Consider the following 27,184-nt stretch of genomic DNA (forward strand, 5'->3'; position numbering starts at 1 on the left):
AGAGAGAGAGAGAGAGAGAGCAGACACAGAATCTGAAACAGACTCCAGGCTCTGAGCTGTCAGCACAGAGCCTGACACGGGGCTCAAACTCTGAATGGTGAGATCATGACCTGAGTGGAAGTTGGACACTAAACCAACTGAGCCACCCAGGCACCCCTGAAGGAATTCTTTTTAATAGTGGAAAACTGGAAACAGCTTAAATATTCATCTATAAGGAACTGGCTAGAAAACTTAGGACAGAACCATTTGATGGCAGAAGAGCCATTGGGGAGAATTTGGCAGATATGCACATATTAACTTGAAAAGTAGCCTAAAATATAAGGCTAACAGGGGTGCCGGGGTGGCTCAGTCAGTTAAGCATTTGACTCTTGATTTCAGCTACTTGATTCCACAATTTGTGGGTTGGAGCCCTGTGTTGGGCTCTGTGCTGACAGCATGGAGCCTGCTTGGGATTCTCTCTCTCTCCCTCTCTCTCTCTGCCCCTCTCCTGCTCATGCTCTCTCTCAAATTAAATAAATCGACTTAAAAAAAAGAAGATATAAGGCTAACAAAGAGAGGGGAAAAAAAGAAAGCAAGCTGTAAAAAAGTGTGCAGTGTGTGAAGAAATTAATGTTAAAGTTAAAACACACATACACATTTATTTTTAGAAATATAATTGGCTGTATAGAAAAAGGCTCTCAGGATGCCTGTGTGGCTTAGTTGGTTAAGCACCTGACTTCAGCTCAGGTCATGATCTCACGGTTTGTGAGTTTGAGTCCCGCGTCGGGCTCTGTGCTGACAGCGCAGAGCCTGGAGCCTGCTTCAGATTCTGTGTCTCCCTCTCTCTCTGCCCCTACCCTGCTCATGCTCGCTCTGTCTCTGTCTCTCTCTCTCTCTCAAAAATAAACAAACATTAAAAAAAATTAAAAAAAAAAGAAAAAGTCTCTAAAAGGATAAACAAGGTATGTTTAACAATGGCTTCCTCTAGAAGTTGGAGTTTAAATACTAAGGTAGGAAAGAAATTTCTTCCTTTTTTAAGGTGAGGTATAAAGATTTCAGTTTAATAAAAATTAAATAAACATAGATTTTTACTTATTTCAGAAAATAAAGTAAAATAATTGAAAAAAACATATTCCTATGGTGAATTAATCATGAATCAAGTAGTTATAGTGCTTTTCTTAAAGACTTGGAAAATCTAATGTATTCCTGTAAAAATTAGGATATAATTTAATATTCTACTAAAAACAAAATGAAAATATGTAAAATGAATCAAAATCTTAAAGTATATTTGGGCACAGTGTATGTCTATTCTTCTCTTAATCATATTGCTTTAATTCCAAATTATGTTACCAAAACAAGAGGTCTCTGAAGCATGTATTTTCCATGGGAAGAAAGTATTTCCAATGAACATCTAAGGGATCCAAAATTGTCATGGCTTGCTTTGTTGACTCATCTAATCTTTGTTGGCTTCTCATCCTTGCCACCAATATGAGAACAAAAAGGGGCAGAAGTAGCCAGATCAGAAGGTATGAGCAAAAACCAGTCTACCCTGAATCTTATATGGACATGGTGAAATATAAATAAGTATGTGAACCAAAAAGTTGACTCTTTAAAGGCCTACTGACTAAATAAATGATCTATTTTGTGATATTAACAGTTTTTGCAATATTAATTTTATTTATAATATTACAAGCATTAATAGCATACATTTGATAATTTACTTATAATAAATATAATAATTTTCTTTTCTTTTTTTCTAAGCAAAATTTAAGGAGGCGAAATTGGAGATTACCTTGAGTGTATTCACTTCCTCCAAGGCATCATTTCTTTCACGCTTAAGCCTTTCCATTTCATCTGCCTCTAAGGAATCACAGGGAAGAAGCTGTCAACATTAAAATACAAGAAAAAAGTTATGCATTAAATGCTAATTATGAGAACTAGCATGAAAATCCTTTTTGACGAGTGTTAAGCTTTTGCATTTTAAAAACAAAATTTGGTTTCTTTGGAGTCATTTGATTAGATGAAAGAGAATATTAAAGCAACCTGGGGAAACTTGATTTAAGCTTAACTTCACATTGTTGTTATTTATAACAGAATCTAGATGATTATTACATATACATATCCTGTTGTCCTCTTTATGATTGTTTCAACAATATAATTTCCTTTAAAAGTCCAAATTCTAAGACTATGTTTATAATGTCAAAAAGACGTTGAGTTATCTACATAAACTCTTCCCCAAAGACATCCACGCCAAGTACATGGTATGTAAGGCTAACAAAAGGCTGGACATTATCAACCAAGATGGTTTATGTAAACCCAGTAAAGTTCATTAATCGATGATATGTCTTGTTTTAACTAAATAAAATGCAATATTAACAGCCAAGCAGCTTAAAAAGATCCCTGCACAGAAATTGTGGATTGAAAGTAATATTAATAATTCATGCACAAGTGAATAACAACAACAACAAAATACCAGAGATGACAATTTCTCTTCTCTTACTGCTAGCATGATCTCTTTGACAGTTAATTACAAGGTAAAAAACAATGACAATCTAATCAGAGATAAAAATCCAAGTCTAATTACAGCCATCTTGTATGTATAAATTATAACAGAACAAAAAAAGTATAGAAAATATAATTTAAAGGACTATGTGGAAAAACTGATTGCTCTTATAAGAATGGGCTTAAGGTAGGGCCTTTCAGAGAGGAGAGGTAAATACAAAAGATCATAAAAATAATTAATAATGTCACCACTTATTATGAACTTACTGTGTGCAGATACATTGCTAAGGACTATATATATATATTCAAAGTTATATCCTTCCTATAACCTTGTTTCCATTTAACTGAGGAGGAAACGGGCCCGAAAGGTAAGCAGCTTGCTTAAACTTTCACAGCTAATAATGGCCACCTCATGATTCTCATAGAGATCTGACTTTAGTCATTAGTCTGTGATTTTTACTAACTGCCTAACAGAAATCATGGTGGAATGGATATAAGAAATTCAGGTTTAATTTTAAATGATAGAATAACTGAAGTAGGAGTCATCCCTCAATTTTAGGGAGAAACATTTTCCTAAACAAACAACCTAAGCATTTCCTAAACATTTTGTCCTGAGAATTACCTTTAGGTATGTATGGCCATTTGTTTTCATCATCTCATATCCTTCATCTGTCTCTGTTATTCTACTCTTTTGTGAGTACTCAACACACATTCAAAGAATTCATTCTTATACTATTTAGAATAGTTTTTGATACATATTCAAATGTAACAATATTTCTCAAAGCTCATTCCAAAGGATATTAACTAGTTTTGTACAAAAGCAAAACTGAGTGGTGGTGATGGTGGTAGTGGTCCCTGTGGCCAGGTAAATTGGAGAAATGTAGGATTTAGAAAAAATGAACTTTCCCGCAGAGCTTCCAACATCCTTAATACTCTAATGAGCATTTTGAATATCCCAAAAGGAAATAAAATTTAATAACTTGTTGCATTTCCTCAAGTTATTTGACCATATCCCCAACCACCACACCTTTATTTATTTTGGGACATCTCAGTGGACTAATGCCTGCAAAAGCACAAAGTGTTCTGGGAAACACTGCTACTCAACATTCAGATAAGCCTATTATGTCTTGCATGTTATCTAAGACATGAAATACACAGAATTCAAAAGCTTAAATAAGAATCTAGATAACACAACTATATCAATTTATTAAGAGAAATTATAGGTTGGCGTTTTAGGGATACGATTATAAACTTGTGAGCTTAAAACATGGAGGCAAATCATGAATAAAAGAGCCCATGGTACCATTTTAGGAGGTAAAATGCTAGCCCGAATAGTCATAGAACAAACCATGACTCAAAAACAAAAAAACAAACAAACGTGCTATAATCCTATTGCTATTTTAGGCTAAGCAGTGAAAACCTACAGCCAGAGAATTGGCCATAGATGTTACCTGTGAATTCTTTGAAACACCTCTTCGTGCTCAGTCATGTGTTAAGAGTTTGAGTATCTTCAACTGAGCAAGCAACAGATGAAATGAATTGTTTCTATTTAACTTCAAATGATTTCAGACAGATAACTGTTTTCTTTCCTTTTTTTTTTTTAATGTTCACTTATTTTTGAGAAAGAGAGAGAATGAGTGGGGAAGAGGCAGAGAGAGAGGGAGACACAGAGTTTGAAGCAGGCTCCAGGATCTGAGTTGTCAGCACAGAGCCGGATGTGAGGCTCGAACTCACGAACTACGAGATCATGACCTGAGTGGAAGTCCGACGCTTAACCAACTGACCCCCCAGGCGCCCCAAGACAGAGAACTGTTTTCTAACCTGCTTCCAATTCTTGGGCTTTATCCTTCCCTTCCTCCATTCCTTTCCTGTCTGGCTCTCACAGTATCATTTGTGATCCTCAGGCTGTCCCCCTCTGAAACACCTGGTAGATAACACCATAAATCATTTCCACTCTATTCTGGATAGCCACTATTCCATTCCAACACTCAATTCATTCCAACACTCAATTCATCTTCAACAGAACAATGTCTGCTTCAGGTCAATTTTATTGATAAAGCCTTCCACTAGAAACCAAGTCAATTACCTCCTTTCCTTAAATTTCTGTATATTTCCCTATTTCCTCCTTCCTTTCTCTTACTCCTTTACTTCTTTTTTTTAATGTTTTATTTTTATTTTTGAGAGCGAGTGAAAGCAAAGGAGGGGCAGAGACAACGGGAGACAGAGGATTTGAAGTGGGCTCTATCTACACTGACAGCAGAGAGCATGATGCTGGGTTTGAACTCATAAACCTTGAGATCATGACCTGAGCTGCAGTGGGACACTTAACTGACTGAGCCACCCAGGCGCCCCACTCCTTTACTTCTAATAATCTGGTTTACATATATTTCTTCCCATCCGTACATTTTGAAAATAATTTATGTTCCATGTCACCAATAAACCTAGTATTTGACAAAATAAATGCACTCCCCATCAACTTTCTTAACCTCCTTTCTTTCATGTAACATTGCTTAAGCCATTTGTCCTTGACATTTTCTCTTCCCTATGTTTTTGATTTCCCACTATCTCACCTGCCCTTCAGAATATTTAGGCTGCTTCTAATAATTTTATTCTACTCCTTAAGTGGGAGTGGAGGAAGTTCCGCAAAGTTTGTCCCTTTCTCCCTTTCTCGCTCTCCCTGAGTGAACACTTCAACTATCATCCTCCAAATCCCTCTCTGTGTCTAGTTCCTTATTTCCAGTGGCCTTTTGGTCACTTACACCTGTCAGCATATTGAACTTACTCTCTAAAATCCAACTATCATCTTCTCCACTGTTCTCATTTCCCTATTTCTGTCAATAGCACCACCCTACCATTATTCATCATCCTAATCAAAACTCTGCAGTTAGCTTTAATTCATTTTTCCTTATTTCTTACACTCAAATGCAAGTCTTAATGATGATATACTTGTTGTTGGTAAATTATCATATATCTGTCTCTCCATTCTTCCCATTTTCCTCACCTTCATTGTTTAGTTCTTAATATTCTATATTTGGACTCTTTCCTTTGTGCCCTATCTAGGCTACCTATGACCAGTTTCATTACCTTCCAAGATAACCAACACTACTATAAGATTATTATTTCTAAACTATCAATTTTGATTGTGTCACTATTCTCCCTAATGGCTCCTCACTGACTACGAGTAAGGTACAAACTTCTAAGTATAATATTTACATTTTTAGGCCTAACTTCCTTCACTGATCTGCATGTACTTGCTTATCTTTTTAAAAAAGTAGATTACTCTAGGGGCACCTGGATGGCTTAGTCGGTTAAGCATCTGACTTTTGATTTTGACTCAGGCCATGATCTCACATTTTTGCAAGTTCGAGCCCCACATCAGGCTCTGTCCTGACCCTGCAGGGCCTGCTTGGGATTCTCTCTCTCTCTCTCTGCTCCTTCCCAGCTTGCACCCTTTTCTCTCAAAAATAAAAAACTCCCCCCCCCCAAAAAAAAGGTATATTACTCTGTTTACCATCACATTATGTATATATTTTTATTCATGCTAATTCTCTTATCACTTTCTGTTCACCTCTTAAGTAGATAAAACCCTACATATCATTTAAAAGTCACTCAAAAGTCAACTCTGTTAGGAATCTTCTCTGAATATTGTAGGCTCTATCATAACTATGGTCTTACCATGTAGTGCTAGAGCTTGTTTAAAATCTATTTATGTACATGACTTTCCTTGCGCAATACTTCAAATTCCTTGAGGGACAGGCTTAAGTTTATTTATTTTAATAACGCGCTGGAGCAGCTAACACAATGCCATCCACACTATAGTTGTTCAATATATATTTAATGTTTTGCAGATGAAATATAATGAAGTGGCTATAAAGTACATACTGTCACACATAGTGAGACATACCTTTTATATCATGACCTCACTATAAGTGAAACATTACTCACTCTTATATAAATTTACAATTGTATTTACAAGTGTATTCTCTCACCTGTTTAAATAGGGGTGCAATGCACTAAATGGATTTAGTAAGAAACCAAATTGTAAAAAGTCTTCATTAGGGAACATATAGTATTCTATATGTGTGTGGTAAACCCATCATATTATGACAGACCATAGTCTGCTGTTGCTAAGGTTACAGTTCTGTTAAATTGAGGCTCTAACCTTGCTTTTCTGTGTGTAACCTTATGCCAGCAGCAGGTGTTATCACTGTGTGAATTTTTTAACATAGCAATGATGATTAGAATCACAGTAAGACAATTACATTTTTAGTTCTAAAGGCCATATATTTCCAAAATTGTTAAGTTTTTTGTCAACTAAATGAAAGTAGGACTGACTTACACTGACTTAACAATTCTTCCTTCTTGAAGCATAGCATCTCAAGAAATCTTATCAGATGCAGATGAAACAATGAGCAAAAGAAGCTCGTTACAAAAGAGTACATATTGTGTGATTCTATTTATGATGAAGTTCATCAACAGGCAACAGCAATCTATGCTGTTATAAGTCAGAATAGTGGTTCTGTTGTAAAGGTGGGAGTGATGGTCAACTGAGACAAAGTTGGTTCACTGGAGCCTTTGAGTGGTGATTACACACAAGATAGTAACAGAAATTCATCAGGTTGTACACTTGAGGTTTTTGTTCTTTACAGGGTGTTCATAATGTTGCAGCAAAAATATTTCTGAAAAGATAAATTAAGGAAAAGACAAACCAGAAGGAAAAAAAAAAAAGGAAACACAAGTTAAAAAAAAAACCCAACCATCTCTAACAGACGGATTATAAAATCTGACTCTGTTGTTTGTGACAAAATGGTTGAGGGGGTAACCATAGTGGAATTTCCCCACCTTCACAGACTGTCACTATCCTCAACCACAGATCAATTGATACTTCAGGTGCAGCACTACAGTGTTTGTTTTTTTTAATGAAACAAAAATTTTGGGAATAATACTACAAAATAATAAGATACTTTTATTTGTTTCTGATGAGCTACTTGGCAAGCAGTGATTTTTATAGTATTTTTAAAACCATGGTACGTGACCCATTAGTGAGTTTTAAGTTCAAATATTAATGAAATAGAACTGAACATTAAATAAGAATGCAATAATGTAGAAAAAGTAAGTAATGCTTTGAGACTTTTATTTCAGTTATATATGTGAGTGTGGTGAAGTAAAAGGTATTCTTATTATGGATTCAAGTGAAAAAAAAAAGCCAACATTTTATGGGGATATCTGCTACATGCTGACAAGCACAACACAACAAAGGAGATCTTATAAATTGATATAATGACAATTGCACAACATTTTGATCTGAAGTTGCAAACAGGAAATTACTAGCATGCAGAAGACCTTGCACAATTACCATCAGCACCTTGCTTTTGTCATCAAAGTATCACACACTGAATACACTCTTATCTGCCCTAAAATCATATTGGCTAGAAAGGAAGTAAATTACTAATGTGGAGAGCCAGTATTTCTGTGCAGCTGCTAAGCAAGCTTTGCACGCTCACCGAAAGTACTGTGAATTCCCCGCTTCTCTTCTGTTGTAAGCTACCCGACCACCTTTGCCTTTCCTCACCAATAGTGGGGACAGTAGCTTTGAGAACTGTTTGGCAGAAAGAAAACAATGCTTGGTTGTCAATAGTAGGTAGGAAAATACATAACACCTGAAACGATCGAAAAAAAAAAAACAGTGCTCTTACAGCCTCAGCTTTCCTACTTTAAATGCTACCGAATCAGTTCTGATAAATCAGTGCCTCAACTCCAGGAGACTGGGTAATTTCCTGAAAGTTTCCAAACAACTAGATCATGGGAACTCTCGTTCTCAGTGTTAGGAACTCTGTTATTCAGTGTTATAACTCGGTGTTATTGCTGTTGTGACTGCAAAGTGGTATAGCCACTTTGGAAGACGATTTGATGGTTTCTTATAAAACCAAACATCTGGGGCGCCTGGGTGGCGCAGTCGGTTAAGCGTCTGACTTCAGCCAGGTCACGATCTCGCGGTCCGGGAGTTCGAGCCCCGCGTCGGGCTCTGGGCTGATGGCTCAGAGCCTGGAGCCTGTTTCCGATTCTGTGTTTCCCTCTCTCTCTGCCCCTCCCCTGTTCATGCTCTGTCTCTCTCTGTCTCAAAATAAATAAACGTTGAAAAAAAAATTTTTTTTAAAACCAAACATCTTCTTAACATATGATCCAGCAATTGTACTCCTTGGTAATTACCCAAAGGAGCTGAAAACTTATGTTCACACAAAAACCTGCAAATGGATGTTTACAGTAGCTTTATTCACAATTGCCAAAACTTGGAAGCAACCAACGTATCCTTCAAAAGGTAAATAAGCTTCAAAATGGGTAAATAAGCTATAGTACATTCAGATAATGGAATGTTAATCAGCACTAAAAAGACATGAAAATATATGAAGGAACCATAGATGTATATTACTAAGTGAAAGAAGCCAATCTTAAAAGGCTGCATACTGTATGATTCCAACTATATGACATTATAGAAAGAGCAAAACTATGAAGACAGTAAGAGGATCAGTGATTGCAAAGGGTGAGGGGAGGGGCTGTGGAGAGATGAATAGGCAGAGCACATTGGTAAAAATCAGAGCAGTAAAAACACTCTGTATGATACCATAATGATGGATACATGCCATTATACATTTGTCCAAACTCACACAGACTATACAGGTCCTAGAGTGAACCATAATGTAAACTATAAACTTTAGGAGATTATGATGTGTCTATGTAGGTTCACCAATTATAACGAATGTACCACTCTGGTGGGGATGGTGATAATGCTAGAGGCTATGCATGAATTGAGGCAGAAGGCATATGGGAAATCTCTGAACCTACCCCTTCAATTTTGCAGTGAATCTAAAACTGCTCTAAAGAAATGAAGTCTTAAAAACAAAAACAAAACATCATTTATTATAATGGCAAAAAGTGAAAGGTAACTAGAAATAAATCTAACAAAATATTAATAAAGCTTGTATTGGAAAAAATGTATCCAATTATTATTTGCCACTCAAGAAGATATAAATAAGAAGTCAAAACATGCTCATAGCTAGGAAGACTGAAATTTATAAAGAGGTTGATTCTTCCCAAAATAAACTAGAAATTTGAGACAGTAAGATTTTTGCTAGAACTTATTTGGAAATGATAAGAAAAAAGATTAGCCAAATCAACATTTAATAAGAAAAACAAAGTGGGAGGTTATGTTATCAGGTATCAATACTTAAGAAGCAAAGTACACCAGCACTGAAGAATCCAAAAATGCCCATGCATGACACAGCTGGACTACAAATAATCCATCCACTGAAGTAAGAATTTGTATTTTAAACAGTACCTTTATAAAAATAATTGATCAAAATTGATATATTTATATTTTTTGATTAATTGTGTACCAATAAGTATAATTATTACTCAATTCAGAAGAAAATTTTAATGTCACAGCTTATGAAGATATTGAATTAAAACATACATTTTAATTATCTAAAATGTTTGCAATAAAATGATCAGATGATCACTGACAGATATTTAAGCATACTCTATTCTTTTATTTTTTAATTTTTTTAATGTTTATTTACTTTTGAGAGAAAGAGACAGAGGCGTGAATGGGGGAGGGGCAGAGAGAGGACACAGAATCCAAAGCAGGCTCCGGGCTCTGAGCTGTCAGCACAGAGTCTGGTGGGGGGCTCAAACTCACGGACTGTGAGATGGTGACCTGAGCTGAAGTAGGATGCCCAACCCACTGAGCCCCCCAGGCGCCCCTAGGCATACTGTATTCTTGAAATTATAATATATCAAGGTAATATTCTAGGGTAATATAGAATAAAAATAAAAGCAGAGAAAAAGGAAAGATGATAAATTTCTTTTTTTTTATAATTTTTTAATGTTTATTTTTGAGAGAGAAAGAGACAGAGTGTGAGCTGGGGAAGGGCAGAGAGAGAGGGAGACACAGAATCCGAAGCAGGCTCCAGGCTCTGAGCTGTCAGCACACAGCCCAACGTGGGGCTCGAACTCACAAACCGCAAGATCATGACCTGAGCTGATGTCAGACACTTAACCAACTGAGCCCCCAGCCACCTCTATAAATTTCTGACAATAAGAATAAGAAAATATTTTTAAGAAAAAAATTTTTTAATTTTCAAAATTTTATTTTGAGAGAGAGAGAGAGAGGCAGAGAGAGAGGGAGAGAATCCCAAGCAGGTTCTGTGCTGTCAGCACAGAGCCCTACATGGGGCTCAATCCCACAAACCATGAGATCATGACCTGAGCTGAAATCAAGAGTCAGATGCTTAACCAATGAGTCACCCAGGTGCCCCTCAAAAGAAATATTTCATAAAATTGACTATATGCTCGATATATATCCAAAAGATTAATACCATAGAGAATTTATTTCTAATTTCTGCTGTATATATGACCAAAGAATTAATAACGCAGAGACAGTGTTTCTAAAGTCAGTGAAGTACACTAGAAATCAGCAACTGAAAGGGAACTATAGAATTAGAAACTGTCTAATATAGTTCAAAATAAGCAACCACAATGGGAATATTATACACTGAAAGATAATTAAAATATGATCTATAGAAACTGGAGGGTGTGAAGATTTTGTAAAAATTGTATAGTACATCTATGAGATAAAGAGCAGTACTGTTAAAATATATTAAAAATAAAATTCTGAGTTATTTTTTAACAAATTTTAGTATCCTGATGAAAGGAAAAATTTTCTAGGAAGATGTCCATTAACAGAATTATTCAAGAAAAGGACAAAAACTTGAATAAAATAACCTTAGAAGACATTAAAAAATAGGAAATGCTTTCTCTACCAACAATGACCCAGGTTCATCTGGCATATGAAACATTTTCAAACCTTAAAGGAACAGATACAGCTTCTATTATTTAAACAGCTATAAGTAAAAAAAAAAAATTTTTTTCAAAAGGGGCGCCTGTGTGGCTTAGTCGGTTGAGTTTTCAACTCTTGATATCAGCGCAGGTCATGATCCCAGGTTTGTGGGATCAAGCCCCGTGTTGGGCTCTGTGCTGAGCATGAAGCCCGCTTAAGACTGTCTCTCTCTCCCCCCTCAGGCTCTCTCCTCTCTCCCTAATTTATAAATTTAAAATAATTTATAAATAAGCAGATATAAAAATATTATAACTCTTATTTATTAAATAAAATAGTGCTAGCTTCTTTCTAAGAATTAAAAATGTAGAATGGCTCAAATATCATGAAAATTTATTTCTAGCTCACTTTTGCAGCTCCAGTTCCAACAAGAATCGGAAAAAATTAAAATTTTGTGGAAGAAACAAAAATGTAATTAATTTAAAATGCCCTACTTAGAAAACCCAAGACAAATGAAAAACAACTAGAATAAGAGAGTTCAATAAAGAGGCATCACACAAAATAACCATTCCAAAATTAATACCTTGGGGCATTTGCTGTCTCAGTCATTGAAGCATGTGACTCATGATCTTGGGGTTGTGAGTTCAAGCTCCAAGTTGGGTGTAGAGGTACTTTAAAAAGAAAATCTTTAAAAAAATAACTACTATCTTTATTACCAATTAGAAAAATATAATGGTTAAAAAAATGCCATTTCTAATAGCAACAAAAGCTAGAGCATACCTCTTCAGATGTAATAAGAAATATTCAAGACACATATGAAGCAAGACATAATTTTCTCTTTCCAAAATATCAACAAAGACCTAAATGAATGGAGAGGTAAACTACATTCAGCTCTCCCAAACCACTCTCTAATTCCAATGCAATTCCAATTTTAAAAAGTCCCAATTCAATTTTCACTACCACGGCAAAAATGATTCCAAAGATCATCTAGAAGATCAAAACCAAGAAGTTAAAAAAGTATGTATTAAGGACTTAGCCTACCAGATAACAATGAACCTAGAAATATCTAGAAATATACAGCTAGAATAATTAAAATAATAATGTATTGGCTGAAAGAAATCGAGCAATGGAACAGAGTGGTGGGTCTAGACACAAATCTGTGTATCTAGATAGAGATTCAGTATAAGGATAAAGTTTGTATTTCAAATTAGTGGCAAGGGCGGCTAGGTGGCTCAGTCGGTTAACCATCTCACTCTGATTTCGGCTCAGGTCATGATCTTGTGGTTCGTGAGTTCAAGCCCCGCATCGACAGCTGACATCTGACAGCTCAGAGTCTGGAGCCTGCTTCGGATTCTGTGTCTCCCTCTCTCTCTGCCCTTCCCCTGCTCACACTCTGTCTCTCTATCTCTCAAAAATAAATAAACTTCAAAAAATTTTTTTTTAAAAATTAGCAAAATTGGACGGTTATCAAATAAATGACGGTGGAAAATGGGCAAGTGGTTATCCATTTGGGGCCCTAACTCATGCATAGACAAGAATAGATTTTGAGTGAATTAAATGTATAAATTGGAAAGATCTTCCTGAAAAACACAGTAATACAAAAACTCCGTAATAAAAAGGACTGAAAAATTTGATAATATAAATGTCAAAATTCAGTAGAACAAATGGCTTGTGAAGTTAATAGCCTTCACAATTCCACTTTATCAAAAGCACAAAAACAGGCAAAAGAGTTACCCTGACTGGAGGTGCGTGGGGAAGAAAAGAAGTAACAGGAAAGGAACCTGGGGGTGGGAGAGCATCAGGGTCCTAGTAATGTATTTCCTTAATGTTGTGTTTCTTGATCTGGACGCTGACACATGAAGATGGTTCAGACTGTAAAATTTCAGAGGATATACACTTATGAGTACTTTTCCTGTGGCAAATTTAGGGAGTACCATAAGGAAATAATGAAGAGAGGAGGGATGGGAGAGATCGACATGAAATTTTTCCTTGTGATGTTACATTAATCTATGTTTTATCTGTTTATGAAGAAGCATATACTAGTTTCGTAATTTTTTTAAAGTGAAAAATGATAAAGGCTACATATAAGACATACAACATTCAAGACTTATGATCCAAGTACAATCAAGACAATTCTATAGGGCACACTCTACCTGTGAATCTAGTATGTTGGAAATTTCGCATTCACCAACATTTACTTCATCCAACTGCAAGGAAAACAAGTTTCTGGCAACCTGGACAAAATCTGAAATGGAACACATTTTAGTAGGAACACAACATTTAACCTCATCTAAATACATCTTTACCTTTTTTTAAATGAAGTTGAAGCTATGCATTAAAACTAACATTTCAAATTTAATTTACTTCAATGAATTACCTTAAAGTGGTATTAACTGAAGTGACAAATATAAGCTCAAATAAAAAGTAAGTAAGAGATAAACCAGTTTTAACTTACTTGAGTTAAATTTGCTGAGGTAAATAAATCAGTTAAGTAACAATAAAGCACATACATATCGTAGGTACATCTATTTTCTCCAACTCTTACTACGAGCAAGAACTTTCTCTGAAATATACGACAATATTGTGACTTGTAGCTTTTTTAGCTGGAACCGGAGGTTTAACAAAAATAATAATAGCAGCAGCTAATGTTTACGGAACAGCCTTCTTGTGCTAGGCACAGTGCTTTGCTATTTCATCCTCCCATTGAGGATGGGTAGGTCCTCTTATCCTCTTTGTTCTACACACTGCGGCTAAGAGAAGTTAACTGCCAAACTTCCCAAGGCTGCTTGGCAAATAAGTAGCAGAGCAGGACTCAAATGAAGGTCTAACTCCAAGCCTGATGCTGGCTAGCAAACTGTAAGCTTCTTCAGACATGAGTGTGACCCATCCATCCTCAGATTTTTGAATTTTAGCTATTATATTTTTAATTTCCAAGGATCCTTTTCGTATTCTCTGATTGTTCCTAGTCTATAATATCTTACTCTTTATATCACGGATGCCTTATCTTTGTTTACCTCTTCAGAGATGTTCATTATGGTTTGTCTGAAGTTCTCTCCCACTCTTGCATTATTCCTCATTTTTCAGGGTTCCTGTTTTTCTCTTTGTCAGACAGTTTGGGGCTCTTATATTTTGTCAGAGAATTTCTGCAAGTGTCTGGTGACCCTTGGCTATGAGTGCATATTTAAGAAGAATCACCACCAAAACACGCATTGGAAATCCTGTGTGCATAACTTGCCTTGTCAACTGGCTGGTTTCACTACAGAGCAATCAGGTGGCCAACTGACACCTTGGGGTCTTGCCTATAAACATGGCTGCAAAATTCACCAAGCAATCTGGGTGTGTGTTGTGAGTGATAACTCAACATACACTCCTCCAAATTCCCTGACCGCTGGCAGCTATAGGTTCAGAATCTCTCTGGTTTAATTTCCCAAGAGGATATACTTCTTTTCCTTAGCAGGTATAAGGCAGTGCTAAATCCTGGGTTGCTTGAGAGGAGGCAGGTAATAGCATAAATACTCCTTGCACAGATTTCTAACAATCCTATTTGAAAGGCCCTGCCTATACCTACCCTTCAGAAATACCTGATACTTTTAATTCCTAATTCTTTTCAGTGATAAATCAGCTTGTTCTCCATTGTGGTTCCCCCATCTCTTCAGACACATGGGCTTTGTTGCCTCTATTTACTAATTCATTTAGTTTCTTCATCCATGTTCTGTCCTTATATATTGTGGTTTTAGTTATACATGCAATTTCTTTTTTGTTCTCTTCATTATTTGGGGGTGATTTTCAAAAGGAGAGGAAAGGAAACATATTTTTTTTTATCACTTTGAACCCAAAAAGCGAATTCTTTTTTAGTAATACAGATGCTTTAAAAATGATACAATATTTCATCTACTGTATAAGAAAAAAATTAAATACTGAATGCTGTCAAGGATACAAAAAACTGTTAATTCAACAAATTCATATGTAAAATATCTCTTGAAAACAACTTATCAATACCTATCAGAAGTATAAACCACTCGTGGGAATTTATCTAAGCAGGAAAAAAACTATGATGTTAAATATAGAATTACCTATAATACCAGCTACTGAGAGACTATTAAAATCCCAGAAGTGGAAAGGCTTAATATTATAGTACATCAACTAAGTATGTCAATATCATGCTAATTTTATAAGAATAATTATACAGTACCATAAAAATATTTATTCTATCTTATTAGCTGGAAAAAAGTATGGAAATTCATAGTAGTGGAGTTAGTTAGGACTTCTATAATTCACATTATTTCTTTTGTTATTACTAAAGCAATGTTTACACAATAAGTAAAAAATAAAAAAGGTATGATAGGATGATGATATTTTAGAGCTGGAAGATTCTAGGAAAGTCTCCTTTCTGCTGACCCAGCCAGGCCAGTATTTGTAGCTGACATTTTAGGATAGTGATTAAAGAACTTGAAATAGATATGGTCTTATTTTTCTCTCTTTCCTTACAAAGATGCATTCCTAATAAAAAGAGGTCACTATAACTCTCCCACCAAGTTTCTGTGATGACACAACATGATAAACCTAATATTACCTCCAAAAGACACTGTCCCCTTTGGGTCTACTTGCACTTGCTGTCTCAGGGCTTGGTGTTGTTCCTTTGTGGGCTGAATACCAAGATAATCTAGAGCCTGGAAGGAAAAGGACTCAAGTGAAGCAATTTTTCAAATCTCTAAAGGATAAAACTTTTCATTACAACTTTATTTTACAACCCAGTGAAAAAAATCAGTATCAGGAACAGTGACAAGAATTACATGCCCAGAGAGGGTCTGTTGACTATTTATGAATTAATTTTCTATAAAATATTAGCCTGATTCCACCACCACCTCAGTTGTTTTGTGGGGCTTTTTTTCTGCAAGACTAGCACTTTGGCTGATGCCAAATTTATAAGCATAGCCCTAGAACCAAAACTCAATTTCTTAGTTTAAAATATGTGGTATGGTACAGAACAAAAATAGCAAGGAAATTCTACTAAATCAGATTAAACATTAATTTCTAAAAGTGGCACTATAAAAATTGATATATATTTTTTAACATACTTGAGACCAAAACTAAAGTTGATAAATATTCTAATTTTGGGTTATTTATCGATAGGCTTACATAAATAGTAAAGTAGAAAGCTTTCTCTGGAACCTACCTCTCTCTGCCATTTTTTTTCTTTTTTTCCTTTTCTTTTCTCTACCTCAACTCAGTACCCATAGCAGATTAAGTATTCAGAGACTGCTTGTTGTATTCCAATACTCATTCTCTTCTTCTTCTTTAGTAACATAACCACAAGTTTTAGCTAGCAACACTTCCATCCTGCTAAAAGATATTTCCCAGCCCACTTGAGGGCTTGATGAAGCCATGGGACTATGCACTGGCGAAGGACATACAAGGTGAAGTATTGTGGAATACTTCTAGGAAGGCTTTCAAAAGTAGGTGTAGGCTATTCTTGGCTCTTTCTCTCCCCTCTTTGGGCTTAATTAAAAGAGAAAAAAGATGAAAGGAAGGAAAGAAGGCAAGGAGGGTGGGAGCATGCTGGAACTCAAGTAGTCATCTTGGTTCATAAGCCACTTTGGTGGAGCAGAAAGATAGTTGGAACATGGGTCTCTGACCTATAGAACTTCCATCCCAGCCCTGGACCACCTTCTTTAAAGCTTCTTTTTGGTGTGAAAGAAATAAATTTCTAGTGGAAACCACTGTTATTTCAGGTTCTCCAGTTATATATAGCAAAACCTAATCTTAACTAATATAGAGGCTGATTAGATGCCCTTATTGGATTTGGGCAAGAATATATTTTGTGTCAATCATATTAAAACAAAAAAGTAGGCAAAGTTTAATATTGGTAATTATTCCTTATAAATTTCTCCCTCCTTCAAAATCTGCTCAGTCATTCATCAGTTCATTTACCAAATATCTATTCAATGCTTACTATAATTGTCAGGCACTACACTGTGCAAAGGGGCACACAAAGAAGACACAGCTGCTACTCTAAAAGAGTGATGGTTTCTAGGGTGAGAATAACATGTGAATAAATGTAATTAGTGCAATATGAAATTTAATAGAAGTGTGTATAGGATATACTGTGGCAAAAACAAACTGGTTAATGTATAAGTGGTTGGGCACAGTGAGAGAAGGAGACAGGAGGAAGGAAGAATATTAGGAAAAATACATTAAAAAGTTATTTTAGAGTTTAGCTAAGTATCATCTGCCTCCTCTGTCTACACAGTCATAAATATTTGCCTTACACAACATGGAATACTGGTTCTTAACATTTCTTAAAAATTTTTTATGTTTATTCATTTTTGAGAGACAGAGTGCAAGTGGGGGAAGAGCAGAGAGAGGGGGAGACACAAAATTCGAAGCAGGCTCCAGGCTCTGAGCTGTCAGCACAGAGCCCAACATGACGCTCGAACCTAGGAACCGTGAGATCACGACCTGAGCCAAAGTTGGACACTCAACCGACTGAGCCACCCACGCACCCCTGGTTCTTAACTTTTGATGTTCTTTTCCTTCAATTATAAAAATGCTACACACACACACACACACACACACACACACACACCACAAAGAGAGTAATACAAAGAATATCCATGTACTCAAATACTCATTGATATTTGCTTGATATTTATATATATATATATATAAAGAAATAAACACTATAGACTTGGTTGAAAGCTTTCTCCATTGTTCCTCAGCAGGAACCACTATCCTAAGGTTGGTGTATCCTTCCTTTCCATGATTTGATACGATTACTACATGTATTCCCTAATGTTATGTATTCTTGTGCACTTAAAATTTTACATCAATAGTATAATACAAACGGATACACTTACAAATTATTTTTATTTTTACTTTAATGCTATGATTTCATAATTGTTCAATATTGTTATCTGTGAAACTAGTTCACTTAACTTTAAATGGTATCCCACTGTATGAATATAAATTATATACTCTCTGATTGATGGGCTTTTATCATTACTCCTACTTATTTTTTATTACAAAACATTATATATATCTTCTTGTGTGGATGTGTGAAAATTTCTCTGCAGTATATCCCTAGAAGAGGAAATGCTGAGTCACATATGTATTGTATCTATATATTGTATCTATCTATCTATCTATCTATCTATCTATAGTCAACTTTACTAGATACTGTAAAATTACTCTCACACTGGTTGTAACAATTTACACACATCACTAGTATATAAGCCCTTTTATTTTTCTATATTTTAAGAGCACTTGCTGTTTTCACACTTTAAATTTTGTTAATATGTTGAATATGAAATAGTATGTTGTTTGTTAAATTCCCTTCATTATAAGTGAGATTAAACTTCTTTTACGGGGCGCCTGGGTGGCTCAGTTGGTTAAGTGGCCGACTTCGCTCAGGCCATGATTTCACGGTCCGTGAGTTCGAGCCCCGCGTCGGGCTCTGTGCTGACAGCTCAGAGCCTGGAGCCTGTTTCAGATTCTGTGTCTCCCTCTCTCTGACCCTCCCCCGTTCATGCTCTGTCTCTCTCTGTCTCAAAAATAAATAAACGTTTAAAAAAAATTAAAAAAAAAAATAAACTTCTTTTACATGTTTATCAGCAATGTTTTTAACTCATAAATTACTTAGCACTATGTTTTAAGTTGTCATACATGGTTTTAAGAAATATTTTTGCTAGTGATTCCTAAATTTGGTGACATTCTCCCAAATGTGAAAACAAAGAAAGTCTTCAGATCTTGCGAAATGTCCCCTGAGGCAAAAAAAACAAAAACAAAAAACTGTACCCTTTATCCTTGAAAACTACTGCTCCAGAGACAAACACTGTTAATGGTTTGATGTATAATTTTCTAAATTTTTAAATGAATATACATACACCTGTATATTAAATATACATACATTATGTGTTTATTTACAGCATTTATTACATACAGTGTTGTACATTACTTAAAAAGTATTAACATATTATAGGTTTCTATTCTGTACATTTTACATCCCTTGCATGCTTTTCAAAACTGCTGTGATAGTGCATTAGCACTTAAGTATACATATATTTCAAATTTTGAATATAGCAAAACATTGTATAACTTTTAACTTTTGAATTTCTTTTAACCTTTTGAATTTCTCCCTACAGGTAATACCTGTCACACTTTTGGTTTAATATTCCCAAGTATTTTACTATATAACATTTGATATATATTAAAAACAAACATATAACAGATATACATGTCTTAAGGCAGGAAAATAACTTAAAAATTCCATGAATCCATCTAAGAAGTACAAAACTGCCAGTACTGCTGAATTCAGGTCATATATTCCTACTCCTTTAGAGTAGGAATGGTTTCGTCATTCCTCCATATTGCTATGTACTCTTGTAACATCCCCATATTCATCTTCACTGATAAATATCTGATTAGAGGAACATTCCACAATTTATTCATCCCTCACTCCTGTACATTGGGGTTTTCTGCTTACTAGCAATGCAACAATGAACATTGTTGTACACATCTAAAACTTTCTGTAGGGTTTTACTCCTTACTTAGGAGTAGTTTTGGTGGGTCTTTTTTCTTTCTCTCTCTTTTTTTTTTTTTTGAATGATGGCAGGACTTCTGAAAATATTTTCAGGGCACCTGGGTGGTTCAGGTTCAGTTGGTTAAGTGTCTGAGTTCGGTTCAGGTCACGATCTCACAGTTCGTGTGTTCGAGCCCCATGTCGGGCTCAGTGCTGACAGCTAAGAGCCTGGAGCCTACTACAGATTCTATATTTCCTCTCTGTGCCCCTCCCCTGCTTATGCTCTGTCTCTCCCTCTTTCTCAAAAATAAATAAACATTAAAACAAATTTTTTAATAAAAATATTTTAGATATCAGTATTTTTTAATGTTATGAGTATTACAAATATTTTCTCCCAGTTTTTGGCATAACCTTTTACTTTTTTATATTCTCTTTATAGAGTCTCTTATGGACAATTGCCAGGTATGTTTGTATACCATTATTTCATATTTTTTAAATATATATTTATAAAATATTTTAAGTTTTGGGTTTTGTATAAATAGTATCATACTATACAAATCAACATGTAACTTTTTGTTTTAATAACAAGATTTCTTGAGATGTAATTCACCTATCATAAGGTTCATGATTTTAGGGTATAGTTGCATAGTTTTTAGTACATTGACAAGTTGGGCATCAATCACCACAAACTGTAGAAAATTTTCATTGCCTTAAAAGGAAACTCTATACCCACCAGCAGTCACTTGCTATTTCCCTGTCCCCCTAGCTCCAGGCAACCACTAATTTATATTCTGTCTCTATGGATTTGCCAATTCTGAGCGTTTCATATTAATAGAATCATATCATTGTGGCTTTTTGTCTGCTTCTTTCATTAGCTTAATGTTTCAAGGTCTATCTATGTTGGAGCATGCATTAGAACTTCATTCCTTGGGGCACCTGGGTGGCTCAGTTGGTTAAGCATCTGACTTCGCTTCAGGCCAGTGATCTCGCAGTTTGTGAGTTCGGCCCCACGTCAGGCTCTGTGCTGACAGCTCGGAGCCTGGAGCCTGCTTCGGATTCTGTGTCTCCCTCTCTCTCTCAGCCCCTCCCATGCTCATGCTCTGTCTCTCTCTGTCTCTTGATAATAGATAAATGTTAAAAAAAAAAAATTAAGAACTTTATTCCTTTTATAGCTCAATAATAACTGTCCATTATATGTATGTACTATATTTTATCTTTTTTAAGTTAAAAAAAAAGGTAAATCAAGATATTAGTATAAAAATAGCAGGTAGATAATAACAAATTAGAAACTCAACAGGAAATATAAGATGGCTGCAAAGATACAGTGAACTAAAGAAACAATGTCGGGGTGCCTGGGTGGCTCAGTCGGTTTAATGTCCGACTTCAGCTCAGGTCATGATCTTGTGGTTCATGGGTTTGAGCCCCACATGGGGCTCTGTGCTGACAGCTTAGAGCCTGGAGCCTGCTTCAGATTCTGCGACTCCCTCTATCTCTGCTCCTCTCCCGCTTGTGCTCTGTCTCTGTCTCTCGAAAATGAATAAACGTTAAAAAATTTTTAAAAAGAAAGAAACAATGTCTCACTAAAGCTAAAATACTAAGCAATAATAAGCATATAGGTTTGGAAGAGACTTATCAGAGTTAAAGTATCATACATGCCCTGTATGTTCAAAAGAACGGTGAAGATTTTATTAACTTTAGACTGATTAAGTTCAAGATACATGTTGAACTTTTAAGGTAATCACTAAAAGAATAGCAAAAGAAGGCATAATTTCCTTTTTAAAATTTTTAAATGTTTATTTATTTTAGAAAGAGAGAGAGAGAGAATGAGTGAGAGAGGGGCAAAGAGAGAGGGAGACACAGAAACGGAAGCAGGCTTCAGGCTCTGAGCTGTCAGCACAGAGCCCAACACGGGGCTCGAACCCACAAACCATGAGATCATGACCTGAAGTCAGATGCTTAACCAACTGAGCTACCCAGGTGCCTCATAATTTCTAAATAAGTTAGGGGAGAAAAAATAAAATGCAAAAACAACCAACCAAATATTCAAACATAACCAAACCAAAGAATACAATAAAGGGGGAAGGGGAAGAAGTAATAGAACAAAAGTATTATTTTAATAAAATGGTAGAAATAAATAAAAATGTATTATAATTACACAAACTATTAAGTATGTGGAGCCATGGGAACGTCTGCATAAGACTAGCGGGAATGCTACTTTACAAATCAATGCACCAATCCAACAATTACTTTCTGAGCAGTTACTATGAGTCACGCATTTTTTTAGGAACCAGAGAAAAGGAAGTGAAAATTTTGGCAACACCTCAAGTACAGATGAAGGTAAATAAACACTTTGACCTCATCATGTTTTAGTAAATCAACTTTTAAAAAGCATATGAATGATAAGCTTGAAATTTAGAACAGAGTTATCTCTTGGGGAGAGAGAGAGGTGTATATGATCAAGAAGAAACACACAGGCAATGTCAAAAATTCTCATTCTTAGCTATGTGGTGGGTACAGGTGTGTTTGTTTTAGTATTCTTTAAGCTGTACATGCACAATATAATCATTCTGTGTATGACTGATATTTTCATGTAAAGAAATAAAAACAACTTTACAGAAGTAAAGCAAACAAAACACCTGTCACAGAAGGTAAGCAATATATGATTATTATTGGGGCGCCTGGTGGCTCAGTTGGTTGAGCATGCGACTCTTGATTTCAGCTCAGGTCATGATCCCAGGGTCATGGGATTGAGCCCTGTGGGGCTCTGCACTGAGTATGGAGCCTGCTTAAGATTCTCTCTCCCTCCCTCTGCCTCTCTGTCACTCTCCCCTACTTGTGCTCTTTCTCTAAAAATAAATAAATAAAGTATATGATTATTTTTATACTAAGTAATAATAATTACAAAATAAAATCAGCTACAATGGAAACTGACCTAGAGCTAAACTTTAGAAATTTATTCTAGATGAATATAGCATGTCAGTGAGGTAAGCTCATAAATATAAGCAGGAAATAATCTATTTCTGGTCAAAAAATAGGTTCCAAAAATTTCTTGACTAATAATGAATGTCATCTTTTAACCTTTGGCAAAAATGCAAATTTGTTAATTGGACAAATAAATGCCCTTAACTCTAATGTCTGAATGATGAATTTAAAAAAAAATTAACTTCTTTACAATATTCATCACATACTTCCCAACCTAATACAAAGAACATCTCATTAACTGTAATCAGACACTGGGTATGCCGTTGCTCACTACAGCTTTCTTCAAATGTTACAGAAATGGCAAGAGGTAATGTAAATATCAGCGAAATGGCATCTGTATCCCAAAGCATCTTTCTTAGGTACAAAAATACAGATAGCATACAAGTACAGTAATTCTTTGTCTTCAAGCCAACTAATAAATTGTATACCTATTTGCTGTGTTTACCATGTCTACTTACAGGTTTAACATTAGGATTAAATGAGACCCACAGTACTCATAAAAATACTTAAAAAAATATGGCACTGCAAATAACTATGGTGAACTTATTTTAAAATATCTATAAAATTACATCATCCTCAGGCAAAAAGGCAATCCATTTTTCAGGCAAGGAATTAAGAGATAAGTAGTTCTGTATTAGAAATCACTTTCCAGTATATCCTGATACAAAATCGTCTAAGTTGACTAGTAAAACATAGAGGATTTCATGAAGACAATGCCATATATGTATATGTCTTGACAGGTAATTTGTTTCAGCAAATTCTAACCTCTCGTCTTTCATAATAATTGTACTGAGTAGGCTAATTACTTAATAATCACATGGTCAGTCAATACCTTTTCCTTGTGAAATTTATTATAATAATTTCCTAGATGCTATATGTAATATATTTACAGAAGATAAAGGAAAAAGATAATTTTATTTCATTTTAAATATTTGATCACATTGGCCTTATCTGTTACTGAATCTGTCTGCAAAGTAGCAACTGAAATAGAAGGACCTATTTCAAATGGAATGATACAGATATTATTATATTATTATGCAACTAAACGAAAAAGGAAAGGTAGCTCAGCAAATATTTGGGTAGATAGGAGCTAATTTGGATTTTGGGGAAAAAAAATTCTTATTAAGTAAGATACAGTTTCAAACTCTGAAAACAAAGAATGCTCTACTAAATAAAGTCACTAACATATTTTGAATAAAAACGCTGAATTTACACAGAACATGGGTTGCCATTACTGTAAAACTGCCATTTTATTTTTCCAGAAAAACAATTTGTTTAGGCTAAAAGGAGGACCAAAACCTAAAAATTCTGATTCAACAGTAAAACAACTCAAATTTCTCAGAGTCTGTATAAATTTAAATGATTTTCTTATCTCTAAGATAATTAGATTAAAAAACAGCATGTGCTAGTCATGCGGTTATGGGGTGATGATGGGAGTTTGGAGCTGATGGCCAAGCAAGAATTCTTGAAGATGTCTTTGGTGCAAAAAGGTGATTTTATTAAAGTACGGGGACAGGACCCATGGGCAGAAAGAGCTGCACTGGGGTTGTGACGGGTAACTGTCTACCCTCAGGTTGGGAGGGGGTTAGGGACAGTGTAAGTCTCTAAGGAATTTTGGAAGCAAGGTTTCTAGGACCTTGAGGGGCTAGCTGTTGTTAGGAAAATGCTATTTATTACTGTTTAGTAAAATCTAGTCATGAGACCCTTCAGATGTACATCAGGGAGTCATATGCTTGGAGTATGATTGCCAGCATATATCTTGAGGGAGTTGAGATAAAGGAAGGTTACCAAAGGAATTTTTATATGTTAAAGTAGACTTACAGGATGGGGTGTCAGGACTAATGTTAAGCCAAGATTCCCTTTTGTCCCTAGCAAAGTGTCATCATTGAGGCAGCTGAGCTCCTAGAGGGAGGTCACTCTGCCTGGTTCAAGGACTTGTCAATGGGCTGTAGGCAGTAAGGGAATTTAATTTTTCATTTGCCTTTGTTTCCCACATCACCATGGCCGGCACTTAAACTCCCTTACATCTTGATGAGGGTGATATTAGGGCTCCAGGAAACAGAGTCTATAGGTTTCTGGAGATTAGGTATGGATAAGATTGCCTTTTACTTGCAGTTTACTAATTTACCCGTAAAACTGAAGCAGATACCTATCCTGCATGACTGTGATCTCTATCAGTCAACAACTTGCTTTCTTTCCTTTCCCCAGTTCTTGGGCAGCCAGGAGTGTCTGAGGAATATCACACACATCCCACCTAGAGGGGGGGATGCTGTTAGCCTGTACTTTGCCCTCAGCTTGCCCTATGCTCCCTCATCACTAGGAAAGCTTAAATCAAATAAAAGAACAAAGGCTGCCAAGTAGTTATTAGCTGCATAACTTTCTCCTTACCCAGAGAAATGGTTAGTATTAAATACTGGATGTTCAGAAATGCATATTAAAGCAACATCATTAAAAAACAATAACTTTATTTTTTAGTCACTTATAGATTTTTTAAACCTCAAATAATCCAGCCACCAATAAAAAGAGAGTACACGTTAGCAGAAGAGAGCCAGGAGTTTGAAAATCTAAGGGAGATATCTTAAGTACTTAATAATGGGAAAGTTTTAATGAGCACAAACCAAGTGTTTAAACAGTGGTGGGTGTACTAGATACTGCTGTGAAGAAACTTTATCTCACTGTCAAAACAAAATACACATAAGATTATTCAGCACTACGATATGATGTTAAGTGATGCAGATGTGCAAAACAAGGGAAACAACTATAATAGACACAGGGACTGGAACTGAGTTACAATTTGAACAATGGTTAAGATTTAAATTGACTACGAAAACGGCACTGGTATAGGACCATGCAAAGATGTGAATATGGGAATAAGTGCAATGTGTATTGATTGTAGCTATGCATTTCCAACTCCTCCTAAAATGTAAAAAATCCTTATCCACAAAAACTGACAGGAAAACAGAGGCTGTGGACCTTCAGCCCTATATCCACTTTTATATTAAAAAACAAACAAAAAACACGGCACATTTTTGCTGTAAGCTCCCTGGTGACCTGACAGGAAAAGCTCTAAAATGCTTTTCTACTTTTAATTCTTCCTTTTTAATCACCTTAGGTTTCTTTTACATACAATACTTTACTCTCCCCAGGACTATTTTTTGGCACCTCTAAGTACATTCTACCATCTTCTTTGTATTTAGTGAGCATCTGACTATTTTGTTGTTTAGGATTTAGTTTCCCTTTGCTTTTTAAAAGCTTAAATAATGGAGAGTTGTTTCCTTGCACTTACTGCTTTTACATACACTTTGTCATAATTTATTCCATGTTCCCTTTGATTCTACATTGTAAAACATCACATTTGTCTTACTCCTGCACAGGAGGAAACTGATTAATTTGGTGTCAATTTAGTTACCAAAGGTTTTATTTCTATTTTGTACTCCTGAGTTGGCTGCTCAACTCAAACATAAATAATTAAAACCCAAACTGCCATTCATTTAATTGCAAATAAGTTAACTCTTCAAGAAAGTAATGGCTTTAGTTCTTTATCCTCTCAAAGAATAAGAATACTTTCTCACTGTTGTTTTATGGAAGAAAAAGGGAAATTTAAAGTATTTACCATTTCCAGTTTCTCTGCCTTAAGGCGAACAGAAGGATTTAGGGAAATCTTCTTTCCTTGTGGTCCATAATTATCAGTCCAGGCAGGGGCAATATCTAAGAGACAACAGGGTGCACGTTAATTGGAAATTTAATTGGAATAGAACTTTTCATTTGACAGAATGTGTTCTGGGTTCCTGCTGTTCAAAAATAATTCTGGCTAATCAGTTGGCAGTTTTCACTTTTGTTTTCATGATTTTTTTTTCTTTAAATCTAAAATGTATTATATAAATCAGCTTCACTTAAGCATTAAAAGATATGATATAAAAAGAATGGCCAATTACGCATTAAGTCCCATGGAAATATTAATTTAAAAGACAAACATATATCCTACCACTACCCCATCATCACCATGTCTTACTCGTTGTAAACTGAAGTCTTTTTCCTTCCAAACTAAGTAAAATCGTATTAGGAATTCAAAAAGATCGTGATACTTCTTTGACAGGCAAATGTGCTTTTGTTAGGGGAGTTCTGAAGGTACTAAGGAAAAACTCATGAATGCAAATTGTTTCAAGTTTGCACCTTAAGTATGATAGACTCAGAACTTCTGGAACCAAAAATCCTATTTCTTATTTTACAGAAGGGTTATATTTCAAGGAGCATAGATGGACTTTCAAGAATTAAATTTCATACACCTCTCACCCATCCTAACAACCTTCTCAAACTCCACTGATAATTTAGATGTGCCTTTGTCCTTGCTGCATGAGTACGAGACCAGA

The 27,184-nt window shown here is 35.4% G+C and overlaps 1 protein-coding gene across 1 annotated transcript in view; it reads right to left on the bottom strand.

Moving 5' to 3' along the window:
• Positions 1-27,184, bottom strand: part of STXBP4 (syntaxin binding protein 4) — a 153,239-nt gene that overhangs the window by 104,252 nt on the left and 21,803 nt on the right. Inside the window, exons 7-10 of the mRNA XM_047081003.1 lie at positions 26,428-26,522; positions 15,888-15,984; positions 13,468-13,559; positions 1,772-1,861 (exon numbers count right to left, since the gene is read on the bottom strand). Coding sequence (XP_046936959.1) covers positions 1,772-1,861; positions 13,468-13,559; positions 15,888-15,984; positions 26,428-26,522 — 374 coding nt within the window. The remainder of the gene's footprint in view (positions 1-1,771; positions 1,862-13,467; positions 13,560-15,887; positions 15,985-26,427; positions 26,523-27,184) is intronic.

This window comes from Lynx rufus, unplaced genomic scaffold, assembly GCF_022079265.1.
Source record: "Lynx rufus isolate CCGP_SWC_20201006 ecotype Redwood Valley unplaced genomic scaffold, mLynRuf1.p SCAF_18, whole genome shotgun sequence".
Classification (NCBI taxonomy): Eukaryota; Metazoa; Chordata; class Mammalia; order Carnivora; family Felidae; genus Lynx; species Lynx rufus.